This window comes from Cimex lectularius, unplaced genomic scaffold (assembly GCF_000648675.2).
Source record: "Cimex lectularius strain Harlan isolate CLEC.00 unplaced genomic scaffold, Clec_2.1 scaffold83, whole genome shotgun sequence".
Classification (NCBI taxonomy): domain Eukaryota; kingdom Metazoa; phylum Arthropoda; class Insecta; order Hemiptera; family Cimicidae; genus Cimex; species Cimex lectularius.
This window is the reverse complement of record NW_019392748.1, coordinates 884,353-901,596: the sequence shown is the minus strand read 5'-3', so window position 1 is coordinate 901,596 and position 17,244 is coordinate 884,353. Positions and strand designations below refer to the sequence as shown.

Below are 17,244 nucleotides of genomic sequence, written 5' to 3'. Positions count from 1 at the left end.
ATACAGGCATATATACTATATCGGTAGGTTACTTGACATATTGCTGACATATTACGTGACATATTACTATATCATTACATAAATAATTATTTATACAAGCTGTCCCGTGAAAAGATGTCAATACTTCAGGGCTAAATATTCTCATTGTCCATAGTCTATTTCTGAATTGTTTAGTTAACATTTACTAAACGTTAAAAATTTGATTTTTCGTTTAGAAATTATTAACCCCAATAAAAAATAAAATTAAATGGAAATAAAAACAAAAAGACTTTTTGGTACAAAACTGAACCTAACAAAGAACCAACGAGTCTTGCAATTCATGTCGACAGACGCGGTTGTAAACTCCTTCAACCTGATGATGAGCTATAAGCTTGAAATCCGGTCGTTGAAAACAACTAACAGTGAGTAGGAACTGTCTTTTTCAAAAGAGAGAAGAAAAAACAACAAGTTAAGATTTATCCCCGATGGGCTTTTACCCAAGGGGAACAAGGGGAATTTTTAAAAATGAAGTATATTCCGTAACTGTCACAACTAAGCACGACCTCGGCAATCTTGTGCTTTTATGAAAGAAGAGAAAACTTGCCAGGCAACAATACAAGGCTTGTATTCTTTAAGAAGGTGGATATTTTGAACTTATAATTTAATTTTTAAGATTTTGTTCTTTCTCTGATGTTCAACTTTTTACGAAAGTCTATGTATTCGTTTCGTTAATTTTGAATATAATTTACAACATTTTAATCATTAACATCTAAACCAATTGTAACCGAAAAATCAAATTTTTAGCAATTAACATTAATTTTATACTGGTGATAACTGACCTTTGAGAAATTAGGTACACATGATTAAAGCCTATTAGTATGGCCAACTTTTCTCTAGGCACCAAATCTGTTATTATTTACAGGACCAAGAAAAATCTTAATTATAAATTAGACAAAAACTTCGGAAAATCGTAAAAGTTCATGTTCCACCTGATTTTGTACTTTGTTTGCTTAAGATTAGAATAAAAAATTAAGATTATCTAGGATGTTTAATGCTCTTTCCATTGGTGTAATCAAATTTACAGCCGTATATTATTTATTGTTTATGAGTTGCAGGGGCTTTATGGTGAAAAGTTGTGAAAGGTAGACGAACTTAACACGAAAAGTTAAATATCTCGAATAAAACTGAGACACAGGCTATTCACAATAGGGACTTTATAGTCCCATTTGATGGGTTGAATAACCGCCTGAAGTATTGACGTCTATACGAAAGACACCCTGTTAAAAATCTCAAATTTGAAACTGAAAATTGAATAGTGATAGTTCCCACCTTAACTTATGTTTAAACATAATTAGTGATGTCACGTAGTATTAATTTAGATTCGTTAACCTGAAATTTAGAACTTTGTGTTTATTTTAAAGTATAATCGTATATTTATTTAGATATCGTGAGATGCGATCTGGTGTGATGTAGGTTTCAGAAAAACATTTTCTTTATCGTTTTCGGCACTCTCGACACGACACGCAAAAATGGCACAATTACACAGAAGACAAACACTTTGAGCCCTGAAGATGATCTCAATAAAGATCGAAACGTTGGGACGATAAAGAAAATGTTTTTCTGAAACCTACATCACACCAGACCGCATCTCACGATTTCTGAATAAATATCGATTAACGGTCACTAATCACCACACATAATCTTATAGTTTGGCAAGTATCTGGAGTAATATTTCTAATTTATATGATTTTTATTTTATTTTTGAGTATTAACATTTGAATTAGATATTTACTACTGATAATACAAACTAATAATGTCGAGATAAAAATATTGTCGGCAGCAGATGAAAATAAAATGAAGTCTTTTGTACAGCGTGTAATAAACTGGAAACATGTATATAAATATATATAAATATATTATACAAATAATATATAAATCTGATTGAATCATAGAAAACCTAAATACAATCGTTCTTATAATATTTATGTACTGCAAAACATAGTATTCGCTTTTGTATGTATTTTATGTTCACCTTTGGCTACCATGTACAAAGTACAAATTTCGTTAGTTATACCAGGTGATTATTTATAAACTACCCCATTTTATTTATTTTGTTTGGAAATATTTTAAAAAATAGTACTTGTCTTTGCATAATTTTTTACTAGAATCTGAAGACAAATTTTTTTTCAACGTACGGTAAGCCTCCAGGGCTCAGCAACTTTTTTTTTGAAATGGGAAGATACTAGGAGGTAAAAAAAAGGTACTATTGAGATAAATAAAATTTGAACTTTTTTTCATACCTTAATAACTCTTAAACGACAAACTGTGCAAGAAAAGTGCCCGAAGTAAATTCTTCTTTAAAATAGTCTTTGAATTTAATTCCGTATTCAAAATGATACCTTCCCATTTGAAAAAAAAAGTTCAACGCAAATTTAAAAACTATGTGTGTTATTTAGCGACAGATTTTTCAATAATTTGTTAAAATAGTGAGGAGCGGTTAGAAATGAAGTATTTTAGAAAAACACCTTTTTCATTTATTTGCCAATGTTTCGATATTTATTCCGGTCATCTTCAGGGCCTGGGTGAATTAGAAAGCATACGTTGATTGGAAAAAATAATTATCTAATGCAGATGTAAATAATGTAAATAATGTAAATATTGAACCAAATATTTCATACTCACATAAAGTGTGGTATTCTTGTGGTGTCATGTTGTTCCATAAGAGGATTTTAAGTTAATTACTAATTACTAATTCAATTACTTCCTAGTAACTTTATTCAGTTAATCCTAGTAAATTAAATTTTCAAAATGGGCACCTCCGCTCAATACAGAGCAAATTCCTATTATGAAATTCATTTCGCACATCACCGAAAATATCTGGCGTTAGGCGAATTAGCATTATCCCATCATCGGAATTGCGACGATTCAATTCTTTGGTTTGTGAGTAAACATTGAATAATTTCTTTGAGTTGATTCAGTGTTTGCTCACAAACCAAAGAATTTAATTAACTTAATGTTACTAGTAGGTAAACAAAAGGTATTATTGAGATAAATAAAATGTGAACTCTTTTTTTCAAACCTTAATCATTTTTAAACGACAAAGTGGGCAAGAAAAGTGCCCGAAGTAAAATCTTCTTTAAAATAGTCGTTGAATTTAATTCCGTATTCAAAATGATACCTTCCCATTTCAAAAAAAAAGTTGCTGACTCCTACTTTTTAATTATTTCCAAACAAAAGAAATAAAAGGGGGATAGTTTATAATTTATAAATAATCACCTGGCATATTGTTTTAGTACTCTTATAGCATCGACGCAATTTTAAAAACTATGTGTGTTATTTATCGACAGATTTTTCAATAATTTGTTAAAATAGTGAGGAGCGGTTAGAAATGAAGTATTTTAGAAAAACACCTTTTCCATTTTTTGGCCAACGTTTCGATATTTATTCCGGTCAACTTCAGGGCCTGGGTGAATTAAAAAGCATACGTTGATTGGAAAAATAATTATCTAACACAGAACTAGATAATATAAATTTTGAAACAAATATTCCATACTCACATAAAGTGTGGTGCTTTACTTGTTGAAATGTGAGTTTCTATTCTGCTGTTTTTATATGAAAAATTATACATAAATTAATTATAATTTTTTTTCATATAGTTTTGTTTATATTTTTCATCATTGCCATTTTTAATTATCTATTACCGATGTAAATAATATAAATTTTGAACCAAATATTTCAAACTAACATAAATTGTGGTACTGTTCTTGTTGTGTCATGTGGTTTTGTGTGAAATTGTTCTGAACTGTGAGTTTCTATTCTGCTGTTTTTTTATATCAAAAATTAAACATTAATTAATTATAAATTGTTGTTTTTTCATATAAAGCTTTGTTTATATTTTTCATCATTGTCATTTTTAATTATCTAATACAGATATAAATAATATAAATTTTGAACCAAATTTTTCATACTCACATAAAGTATGGTGGTCTGTTCTTGTTGTATCATGTTTTTTGTGAGAAATCGTTGTGAAATGTGAGTTTCTATTCTGCTGTTTTTTTTATATAAAAAATTAAACATTAATTAATACAAATTGTTGTTTTTTCATATAAAGCTTTGCTTATATTTTTCATCATTATCATTTTTAATTATCTAATACAGATGCAAATAATATGAATTTTGAACCAAATATTTCAAACTAACATAAATTGTGGTACTGTTTTTGTTGTGTCATGTGGTTTTGTGTGAAATTGTTGTGAACTGTGAGTTTCTATTCTGCTGTTTTTTTTATATCAAAAATTAAACATTAATAAATTATAAATTGTTGTTTTTTCATATAAAGCTTTGCTTATATTTTTCATCATTGTCATTTTTAATTACCTAGTACAGATGTAAATAATATAAATTTTGAACCAAATTTCATACTCGCATAAAGTGAGGTGCTCTTCTTGTTGAAATGTGAGTTTCTATTCTGCTGTTTTTATATGAAAAATTAAACATTAATTAATTATAAATTATTGTTTTCATAGAAAGTTATGTTTGTATTTTTCATCATTGTCGTTTTCATAGCCTTCCCAAAATTTGACCAGCCGCCAAAACGCGTACCTGAAGACCGTAAATTAGATCTTAGCATAAGAACATAGTTTAAAACGCCTCCCCGTAAAGGATGCTGGAAAAAATGGAGGCGAAGTATTAAAAAGAAGGAAAAAGAAGAAGGAAGCCACGTGAGCCTCGGGTGGGGTGAGTAAATCCCCGAGGCGGGCTGTTGCGTCCCTCGAGAGTCGGGAGGCTCCCACTTCACACGGCTTCAGTAAACTTCGGGCGCCCGACGAGGTAGGATGTGCTAAGTATGACGTCCGGACAACTACACATTCAGCCACAGCATACGATGGAAGTCGGCAACAGCAACCAGGTACGAAGACTAAACCAGCCTACGACCAACGGCAATCCCTCGACATCGGTTGTCATTAAAAATGAGGTTTAGAATTTTTTTTTTTTAATTCTTCAAATGACTATCGACTTCAATAAAAACAGGCATGATATAATAACACAACAAATATTTCTTTTCTTCACTAAAATTTTCACGACTATCTTACACAAAAGCAACAACATATCACAAATATTCAAGCTTTGCCATTGAAAAATGATCAATTTAAAAAAATCAAAATGTAAACAAATTTTTTTTTAAATTGTTCATTTTTGCTTTTTCTTGATTAAATTTATTTTTTCTAATACACTAATGCAAATATTTTTTTCTGTTAAGTTTACACATATCGCTTTCTTTCTTCGATATATGAACCAATTAATTTTTCATAATGTAAACGTATATTTTTTGAATATTTTAATGCAGGTGAAAAATTATATGTGCCAAGATTATTATACATTACTTTAAATTTGCTTTTTATATCTAAAAAGTTTTCAAAATATTATTTTCGGCGGGGAACCTTTCGGTCATCCTTAGACATTACGTTTACTTAATTTCTGTAATGAACGGGCTTATTTTTTTAATTGTCTAATAAAAAAATTAAAATATAAACAATTTTTTTAAATTGTTCAATTTGACATAGTTATGATTTTTCTTGATTAAATTTAGTTTTTCTAACAAACTACTGCAAATATTTTTTTTTCTGTTAAGTTTAGTTATCCATACCGTTTTTTTCCTTCGTTATATGATCTAATTAATTAAACAAAATGTAATCATGTTTATTTTTTGAATATTTTTATGCAGGTGAAAAGTTATAATATGTGCCAAGATTATCATACATTACTTTAAATTTGAATTTTTTTTAAATCTAAAAAGTTTCAAATATTATTTTCGGCGGGGAACCTTTCTGTCTTCCTTAGACATTACGTTTACTTAATTTCTGTAATGAACGGGCTTATTTGTTTAACTGTCTAATAAAAAATTTAAAATATAAACAATTTTTTTAAATTGTTCAATTTAACATAGTTTTGATTTTTCTTGATTAAATTTAGTTTTTCTAATAAACTACTGCAAAATTTTTTTTCTGTTGTTTAGTTATCCATACCGTTTTCTTCCTTCGTTATATGACCTAATTAATTAAACATAATGCAATCATGTTTATTTTGTGAATATTTTTATGCAGGTGAAAAATTATAGTATGTGCCATACACTACATTAAATTTTCATTTTTTTTTTGTTGTAAAAACTTAAAAATATTGTTTTAGGCAGGGAAGCTTAGACCTTATTTACTTAATTCTGTAGTGAACGGGTTTATTGGTTCAATTGTCTAATAAGTCGTACGATTTTTATTACTATATTTAAACAATTTTATTTATATTTTCCTTACATATTCATTTTTACTTTCAAGTTTGTTAAAAAATAGCACCTTTTAAACATAAGTTTTTATCTTATTGCAATTTATTTTATGTATGATACTCATGTTTCTTTAGTGTATCAATATTCAATAGAATCAATACTGTTGCAGTCCATGGCAATGTTTGAACTAAGTCGGTCTTCAAAGAAATCGTCCGAGAAAAACATTGTTATGACAATTTGTATACGTATTTAAGGTTGTTTTGCCCTGATGATGACCTTGAAAATAGGTCGAAAGCTTGAGAGTAAAAAACTTAATTACCTTTTTCATCAAGACTATACCATGTTCCAGAGTTTTCGCGCATTAGTGTATTATTATCCGGCATAATTTTTGGAAGGAATTTTTTTTTACGTTGTTATTCTTAATTTATACGTATCATTTTCTTCCTTTAATATATGAATACTAAATGTTGATATTTATATTTGTTAAATTCTAAATTTAAACATTAAACCCCACCTAATTAATAATAAAAATATAAATAAATTCTCTATTTTTCGTGGTCCGCTTGAGCAATTAATATAATACATAAATATTGAATATAAATAAAGTTTTTTCGCTTTGTCTTTTGACGTTTAACTTCGATTTATGTCCCCTAGTAGATTACCGAACGTAAATTTCAATCATAAATTACTTTTGCCTTACATTGGCACCAAGACGTATTTTGATTATTCATTTCTAGTCACAGAAAGTAATTAATTAACAAATGATATACTTTTAAATTGGAACTATCCAGTTGGTGCTCTAGAAAACAATTTGACATCAAATTTTTTCCTTGACATTTGAATAAATATGTGAATATTCATAGACCTACTGCATAGTTCAAACCATTTTCCTTCCTGTTATCTTTAGTTTTACATTTTTCTTTCGATATATGGGTTTTTTTAAGCAATAGCGTTTTTACAGGCTAATCTTGATATTGCGTTTTCCGATTGTATACATAAAATTTAATATTATCCTATTTGTATTTGTTAAGATCTTATGTAAAAAGGTAGATGTGCCTATGACTTAATTTGTTTGACGGTGTGGAAAAAAGGCCAGTTTGATAATATTTGTTATGGTTCATACATCGTGTTTTTGTTGGATTAATAATATTTTAAAGCCATAAAAAACTAATATCTATGAACAATTACTCGTTTTATTTATTTTGAATTCAGAATGTGCGAAAGTTTATTTCTCTCTCTGTCTCTGTCTGTCTTTATGTCTGTCTCTCTCTCTTTCTTTCTCTCTCTCTCTTTCTCTCTCTCTCTCACTCTCTCTTTCTCTCTCCCTCTCTCTCACACACTCTCTCTCTCTCTCTCTATATATATATATATATATANATATATATATTTTGTTCCCTCTCCCTCTGCATTATTTTCCAGCTCCCCTTCTCACAATATTTCCTTTACTTTTCTGTTAACTCTGTATCATTCCTTTCATTTTAAACTCTCTTATTCTTTCCTTCACACACTGTATATTTCTTTCAGTCTCTGCTAGCAACTCTCCCATTTTCTTTTCAACTCAGTCTCTATCTTTTTCACTCCTTTTCACTTCGTTCTTTTTCTTTCCTTCCCACTCTTCTCGCTCTCTTTCTTATCTTTCTTTCCCACTATCTATCTCCCTTTCTTTTATTTACTTCTCGCTCTTCTTTTTTCCTTCTCACTTTCTAATAATTTTTCTTTCTAAACTTGGCCTTTTTCTTTCCCTCTCTTTTTCCTTTGCTTTTGTTCTTCCTCTCCCGCTAGATTTTTTCCTTCTCTTTTAAATCTCCCATTTTCAGTCCATCTATGTTTCTCTGCCCTCTTCAGTATCTTTTTTTCTCTTCCCTCTACTCTCTGTGTCTTTTCCTTTCCTACTCTACTTTATTTTTCAGCTCCATTTCTCAAAATATTTCGTTTTCTTCCCTTGTAAACTTTATCTTTTTCTTTCCCTCTAGTTCCCTTTTTTTCCTTCTCCTTTTCTTCCCGTTGAACCTTTTCATTTTCTCTCTATCTTTTTCTCGTTTCTTCACTATTGTTCTTTTTCTTTCCTTTTCTCTCTCTCTCTCTCTCACTCTCTCTCTCTCTCTCACTCTCACTCTCACTCTCACTCACTCTCTCTCTCACTCTCTCTCTCTCTCTCTCGTTTAAAAAGCATGGCATTATTCTCACCTAATCAATAAACCTGATGGTTTAACTCTATATTTATATTCTATTGTTTTTATTTTGAAATTTTGTTGAATTTTATTTATCTTGTTATTAGGTATAGTAAACCATCTAACAAAAATGCAAATTTTTATGACAAAAGTTTTATTTCGTGTTTATTATTTTAACAAAATGTCTCTCAAAAGTAATATTATAAATTTAATCTATTTAAGAAACTTGACTTCAAACTTTTTTTTTACTTTGGCCAAATTGTGTCGTATGATAAATTATGCCATATTTTTTCTCTTTTTTTTGTAATCTTATAAGGTAAACTTTTCAGGGTAGATTTTTGGGAAAATTGGATAATTCAAATTCATAAAGTACTACTACCTAAGCCCGACAAGTTTTCTTTCTAAGGATAAAGTTTATTTTTCTTAAATTATTAAACATAAATTGTTGAACTATATTTAACGATAGTTAACTGTTATTATTGTACATTTTTAAGTTAATTGCGTGATAATATATATTTGAAATAACCATAGAAATCAAATCGTTGATTAATAATTTTATTAGATATTTTAAAAATAAAACTACACAAAAGTGTTGGAATGTTTGAAGTGTTGTTAAATTTGAAAATATATTTGACTTTGTACAGACATATCCTTTTATAATTATGATGATATATATATCCTCTTTTTAAACTAGATATAAATTTAAAAAAAAATTGTATGTCTAGTTCGTTGATGGATTGTTTATAATTTCTGTGACAGTGTTTCGATCACAACACACCCACAAAAAATACCAGTTTCATGTTGTCTTTCCTGGTGCAATTTTGTACGGATATCACATTTCAATATTCCGTTTATTAGCCGATGTATTTGACCAACGTTCAATTAAATTATAAACCAGGGATGACATTGTAAGACGGCAAAAACCGAAACGTTTCCAGAATGATTTAATCAATGACGCGGTTTTGCCAGCTGGGACTCGTCAGTTCCACATGGTGGATTCAATTTTCCATGACATTATAAAAATAATTTAATTGGCGGATTAACACTGTCAATAATTACGTCTGACTTCGAATTACATTTGGGTGGGGTTGTTGTCAAATGAGAAATAACAAGTTTTGTTGACTGTTAGTATTGATGTTTTTGTCTTTTCTTTTGTTAAAAATATTTATTTATCTTTAACCACGCGGGTTGCCGTCAAGGGAAAAGGAAATATCCAGCTAGCGTTGAGTTGATGAGCACTAGCTAAAATTTAATTTTAAAAATACATTGATTTCCCCAGGGAAGGTGACTGGACATTCTTGGGTCAATAAAGATGGTTTAATGGCAGTGGTTTCGTATTTATTTCATCTTTTTATACCTTGATTAATTCTCGTCTTTATCCAATTTTCTTAGTAATTGTTTAAATTTCATATCCGCCAGTGCTATAGGCGTGCATTAAAAAAGTCTCATAAAATCAATTATTCCTTAAATAATTACATTTTTAGTCTATTATTTATTTTTGTTTTGTAGTCGTGAGAATATTTTCTACATATGTATAAACATTGTTGCTCCCCTTCACATTTATTATGATAGGAGATAACAGGAGTGAATCCATGAATATTCATGTTATGGGTATTGCTCCGGATCCCTTTTGTCGTTCAGGCGGAACGAAAGAGCAACAACGATGGACTTTTCAGCAGATTGGTAGACCCATGGACTTACGCATTACCTACGGGGGAAATAACAAAATATCCACCTTTTATAGGTAAAATTGTTCTACAGCTCAACTATTTGACATGCGCGAGGTATGAACGAGTTTGGACATTTTGTCGTAGTTCGTTATGATAAGTTTCAGCTTTTCGATGCAGAAGAGAAAACTACATTTGACAAATACTGAATTACCGAAAATATAAATGTCTCAATTTAAAAAAATAAAATAAATAAAACAAATACAGAAGTGCTTAAAAAATAGGCTTGTCGGTATTTTGGTTAAAAACAACTTTTTTGTTTTATAATAAATTATATTTGTTGCTAATAAACAAAATAATTTACCTTTAGACAAACTATCTTACAATCATTATTTTTTTTATCTAACAAATAATTTAATTTAAAAATGAAAAATCATTGGTTTTGGTTATAGACGAACTTGCAGTGGAGGGAATTGCTGTAGTAAAAGTACTATCTTTTCATAATTCACTTAAATGAACCCGATACAGGAAAATGAAAATCATAAAAGGCGGACCCGATCATTCGGGACGTCATAAAACTGTTTTTATCCAACAGTTTCGACAGTTTTAATGGGCCGACCTATTCGGCTGAAAGCTCCGGTCTCCGGGTCGCGCTGTGGAACTATTCAATGTGTTTTTATTGATCTATGGAATATAAAAGAAAATAAAATTTCCCAGGATTGAAAATACCTTCGAAACGGAAGGCCGAGAAGATGAAGGCGGAATGTAAAACCGCACTGTTCGATATCGCCTGTTATCAATCCTTTGTTGTCTTACAATACGCAGAATTATCCTGTTTTTGTTGTAAATCTGTTTAAAAAAAAAATCAGATTGATTTGAAAAAAACCCCGAGAACAACAGGATTGATTGTTATCGCAGATTGTACAGGGTTGTTTCTACTCACCATACGCAACAAAAAACTTCCTATAAACCCCTGCCCAAATCTGAACGGTAAAGAAGTAAGTTCTGGTTTTGTATGTTTTTTAATTTTTACTTTTACTCGAAGAAAGAGGGTGCAAAGTTTGGAACGAAATGACCACCAGCTGTGAGTTGATTTTTTCCTTATCTACATCAATTACCCTCGTAAAATGGTAAGAGTACAATCCTTCCCGACGGAAGGTATCCCAACCTCTCCATTGTGAAACACCATAACGCACGTGTACTGGTTTTGGGATCACGATTAATAGAATGCAAAATTTTCTTATCTACATCAATTCGCTGATTGCCATCCCTCTTTCTTCGAGTGAAAGAACCAGTTTCCCTCAGTCCTGATGAAGTCATTGGAAGGTGCGATCTGCTGGAACGTCTCAATGTGGAAAACGAGCTTGGTATTCTTTCCTTGCAGCAGTAGTATTACCGTTGTAATAATCGTAAATGAATTACATATCAGTAAGATGTGCATTAGGAAAAGGAAGGACATAATTTAAATCACTAAACTGAAGAAGTTGTCAACTGATGACATAAAGCAAACTGATTGAATTGAACATTAAAGAACTGACGCGAAACTCAAGAGCCAGATTTCCTGAAAAAATTGAACGTGCCCCCCCTTCATCCACACAAGTTTTTTCAATAAAATGCAAACTTTTTGGGCATTCCAGAAGCGCTATCCAAAATGTTGGGTATAACGCTGGAAGCTTTATGGGAACTTTTGAGGGAATGTGCAAAGCTCCAGGAGTTTGAAGTTATTAACAGTTACCAATCCAACATTTAAAAAAATTCCAAATTTCAATTTTTCTTCTGAATTTTTCGTGCAGAATTTTTTCATCAATTCTACAATGTAACTAGGTTTCATTTACTTCAAAATTTAACGTTCTTTCAGGTGGCCCAAACCAGATTTTTCTACAGTCAGTAATTCTGAAGTTTATAAGTAATTTAGTGGACCTAAGTCGAAAAATTAAAAAACACCTAAAACCTGAAATTACTTATTTACCGTTGAGATTTGGAGAGGAAGTTTTTTGTTGGTTTTGGTGAGTAGAAACTCCTGAAATTTTCTTCACTTATCACCAGTCACCCTGTATTGCTAACTTTATCCTATATTAGAGAAGATTACTTTTTTATTTCTTTTCTTTTCTTCTCCATGTACGCTTTCTTTCCTTTTTTTCACTATTTTTTTCTCTTGCCTATTAAGTCTTTTTTTTCTTTGCATCTCACACTTTATAATTTTCTTGCCTTCTCATTATCGCCCTTTATCTTTCCTTTGCAGTCTCACTTCTTTATCACTATCACTCACTATCAATCAGTAATAATTCTCATTTATTATTACTATCCTTTTTTCCTCTCCCATTTCTAATATTTATTTATTTTTACTCACTCTCCCTTTTCCTTTCTTTAGCACCTTCTCGCTATGTTCTCTCTTACTCTCTCTATTTTTCTCTATCTTTCTATCTGTATATTTCCATCTATCTACTTGTCTGTCTGCTTTCTTCTATTCTATCTTCTTACCTTCTTTCTGTACCTTTTCTGTTATTCTCCCTTTCTCAATATATTTCTTTTTCTTTTCCTGCAAATTCTTTTTTTTCATCTCATTCTCTATATATTTCATTTTTTCTTTTCTTCGCACTCTCGCTTCTTTTTCTTTCTTTTTTGTCCTTTTCACTGTTCTTTTTTCTTCCTCCTTAATTAATTGATCTTTTTCTTTTCTGCTCATTCTACAACTTTAGTTTTCGTTATTCTCTCTCTATTTTTTCTTTCTTTAGCAGCCCTGTCTGTTTGACCGTCTCTCTCTCTCTCTCTCTCTCTCTCTCTCTCTCTCTCTTTCTCTCTCTCTCTTCCCACCCTCCCTTCCTCCTCCCTCTCCCCATCTACAATTCATTTCATACAAGACAAATCTGGAATGTGGATTTTGAATGTCTTAACAAAGATGTAAATTTGGTCAAAAATCTCTCATTTCCTACGACTTTCAAACAAAAATCGGAGCAGTCAAGTAAAAGAGTTAAAAGATTAAATGAGTAATAAACATGTACCTATTATGAAGTATTTTGAAACAAGACGACAAATCAGCTTGGTAGATTTTGGAGATACGCACCAACACAAAGGTGATCATGTTGGTCAAAACTCTTTCAATCGGTACGTTTTTCAAAAAGAAAAAAAAAAGAAAAAGAAACGGTTAAAATATGAAATATTTAATAAACAACAACATAATCTGATGTCACTTCTGGAACTGCTCCTCTATTTTGTTTTTATAATCAATTGTCTGTGGATGTTAGCGATTTTTCTTTTCAATCTAATTATTCCTAAGAAAAAATATAACTGTTTTTTCCTATAAAATTTCATAGCTTTTCGATCAAGCTTTCTACGTAGGAACCCTATACTTGAGAAGGATAAGCCCTAAGGCGTTGATCTATCGAACCTATTTATAATGTTTGGCCCCGACGTTATTGTGTGAACAGATTCTCTAATGTGTTGTCTTCAACACGTTTTCCTCCCTGACTTTCACGCGCGTGGAACACTGTATATTTTTCACACAAACACATTAAAAAAAAAAAAAAAAAAAAATTAGCCCCTTTATTTATTTGCCTGGCCTTTTCAATTTCAGGATTTAATGTTCCGGCAAATAATGAGCGCTCGTAACGTACAATAAATTGGTATATACGAATTTGGAACGGGGCCGATGCAAATTGATAGAACAGCCACGTATCTGGATTGACCAAACATTTCCTCATGCCGTATTTCGCCCATTTATTTCGTTGTATTTGGCCACCGTATTTATTCGTGCATTCCATCTGTTTAAAAACGTTTATCAAACATGCGCATTAAAATATGCTTAGAAAATTCCTGCTTTGATTGAAGGCCGTTTAATTAATCGACGGTCTTATTCTTTTAGACAAAGAAATTGTGATCATTGTCAACTTTACTAAACTAGCGATAATCTTATAATTTTATATTTTGAACTTATAAAATTGTCGTTTATGTACGTTTAAGTCACACACTTTTATTTTAATAAGTAATATAATCCCAATAAAAAAGCTAACGTTTTCAATTGTAATTAAATTTGATTATAGAAAAAAATGCTGCGGCAGTTGCTGAACAGATTATTTTCATGTTTATTAAACAATTTTATATTATGACGTTGTTTTTTAAAAAGTGTTTTGTAATTATAACGTGTGTGGTGATTAGTGACCGTTAATCGATATTTATTTAGAAATCGTGGGATGCGGTCTGGTGTGATGTAGGTTTCAGAAAAACATTTTCTTTATCGTGCCAACGTTTCGATCTTTATTGAGATCATCTTCAGGGCCTGGGATTTACAATCATTGTTTTGGAAAAGTGAATTTATACAATGCAAAATATATATTTTTTAATATATGTTTTATATATTCAATCAAATACATCCAAAATGTAATTGTAATATATAAACAATGTTTGTAAATCCCAGGCCCTGAAGATGATCTCAATAAAGATCGAAACGTTGGCACGATAAAGTAAATGTTTTTCTGAAACCTACATCACANTAATTGTAATATATAAACAATGTTTGTAAATCCCAGGCCCTGAAGATGATCTCAATAAAGATCGAAACGTTGGCACGATAAAGAAAATGCTTTTCTGAAACCTACATCACTCCAGACCGCATCTCACGATTTCTAAATAAATGGAATTATAACTTGGAATGACTTAATGAATGGGAAAATTTTTGACCTTTTGACCACTTTTCAGTAATATCCAGAAATGACGGTACAAATTTTTTACGTGAGGCGAATATTGCCAGATAAACGGCTCAAAAGTGAATAAGGATGTTTGTAATTTATTCTCATTCTATTAGTTTTACATAAATGAACCAATATATTCTTGTTGCTTGGTTAAAACAAAATAGAATATACAAATCAATAACAAACACATGTTAATCCTCAATTTTTAATAACAGATTTACTTAAAAATAGTAAACATGAAGATTGCTCATTTTATAAACAAACAACTTTTTTTGTCTTTTCTCCATTTTAATCCCGTTGTATTCTCTTTATCTAAGAAAATTTAATTTAGTGGAAAATTAATTGCTTAAAAAAAATTATTGTATCCAATGATTATTCGGTGACTGTGAGATGCGGTCTGGTGTGACGTAGGTTTTTAGAAAAACATTTTCTTTATCCGTGCCAACGTTTCGATCTTTGTGTGGTGATTAGTGACCGTTAATCGATATTTATTTAGAAATCGTGAGATGCGGCCTGGTCTCACGATTTCTAAATAAATATCGATTAACGGTCACTAATCACCACACATTTCTACACGAGAAGAACGAAGAACATGGGATTCTATGAACAAATTGCAACTACATATGGACAAGAAGCTAAAAGTATACTGAAGGACATCGCCAACAATGAGAAGAAACTCGCATCGGCTCTCAATCAGGGAACTTTTTTGCTGAAATGCAGACAACACAGCACCAGGCCGCATCTCACGATTTCTAAATAAATAAGTTTCGATCTTTATTGAGATCATCTTCAGGGCTCAAAGTGTTTGTTTTCCGTGTAGATGTGTCATTCTTGTCTGACGTGTGTCATCTACACGGAAAACAAACACTTCGAGCCCTGAAGATGATCTCAATAAAGATCGAAACGTTGGCATGATAAAAAAAATGTTTTTCTAAAAACCTTCGTCACACCAGACCGCATCTCACGATATCCGAAGAATCATTGACTAACGGTCACTGAACACCACACATTGTATCCAATAAACATAATTATAGAATAAAACCCTTTTTTTCTCTTCAAAGTCCCTTAATTACATTTTCCTTAAAATCATAATAAATTTTAATGCAATTTATAATAAAAATAAAACAAAATTGCTAGAGAAAGTAAATATTACAAAATTGGTAATATTTATTTTTATATTTATATTTCATGAGCAGTTTAGAACTCGACACCTAGTTCAACAAATTTCTTCCCGTCAAATACGAAATATTAACCCCGGGGGACGACATTTATATTAACTAACGTAGCCCGCATTTATTTGATTGCCGCCATTGGATGGCCGGTTCCGCAATAGTATCTTAAGAGGAAAAACGACTTTTCTTTTTTTTTTATACTCGGCGTACCAAGATTTTCAACATCCCCCTCGAAGATTTGTTTTCTGGAGTGTTGCAACTTTTAGCCTTATCATATTTTCCATATCAGGCATATTTTGTTTTATCTTGCCGTAAAAGAAGTTCTGCTGAGTGGGTTTAGTATTGTGTGTTGGAACTAACAAAATGTTTAGTAATACTGATTTCAAAACATAAAAATGGTAAGAACTTGTACTGTAGGTTGTTGGACAGTATATTGCAGGACGGAAATTTTCTTTACTAACACAACGATTTCGACATCATGATGTGGGAGCTCTTCACAAACATTTGGCAAGGATATTATACATATTTTAATGTAAAAATTTGTTTAAAAATATAGCTAAATGTTAAGTAAGATGTCAGCAAACATGATCCTAGTCTAAAATTTTTAGCCAGAAGTTGAACTTTTGATTTTCATAAGTTTTTCGTGTTTAATGTAAATGAAGAAATATAACGAGGTATGTTAGCTTTTGTATATTTAGGCGTATTGCTCCCTCAGGCGCTACTAACCATGTCCTTTTGCAATTCTAGAGCATTTTCCCCTCGGTTTTCCAGCTTTGCACAACAAATATTGGGTTGTCCGGAAAATAATGCAGGATTTTAAGTTTTCATTAAAAAAAATCTATATAAAATATTCTGTTTACGTTTACAGGATTACTCATTTGTATGAATGTCAACACTTATTAATCCTCTTCCAAATGATATTGTTTGTTTACCTCTGTAGCATTCCGCTACTTGGAAATAATTCAGTCATCCTTATAATGTCAAAGCGAGAATTTCGTACGATTTTCTTTTACGAGTTTAAACTCGGCCGAAGCGGAGCCCAAACGGCTAGAAACATTAACCAAGTCTGGGGCGAGGGTTGTGTTAATGAGTGCACTGTGCAAAGGTGGTTTAAAAAATTTCGGGAGGGAGATTTCAGCCTTGAAGATGAAGAAGGTCGTGGAAGGCCTTCCTCTCTTAATGATGATGTTCTGCGATCAGTGGTGGAAGAAAACCCCAAAACAACTGTTCGAGAACTTGCAGAGCAACTCAAAGTCAGTAAAACGACCGTCGCTGACCACATTTTCCAAA

At 31.0% G+C, this 17,244-nt stretch overlaps 1 protein-coding gene across 4 annotated transcripts in view; it reads left to right on the top strand.

Annotated features, from left to right (window-relative positions):
• Positions 1-17,244, top strand: part of LOC106665659 (venom dipeptidyl peptidase 4) — a 201,546-nt gene that overhangs the window by 46,443 nt on the left and 137,859 nt on the right. The window contains exon 1 of one of the 4 annotated variants that reach the window (XM_014392245.2): positions 4,774-4,954. The exons of 1 other annotated variant lie outside the window; for it this stretch is intronic. In XM_014392245.2, the coding sequence (XP_014247731.1) occupies positions 4,826-4,954 (129 nt within the window). In that variant the 5' untranslated portion in view covers positions 4,774-4,825. Of the gene's footprint in view, positions 1-4,773; positions 4,955-17,244 lie in introns of those variants that run through there. 2 more of the 4 variants (XM_014392246.2, XM_014392244.2) reach the window with 2 other exon arrangements.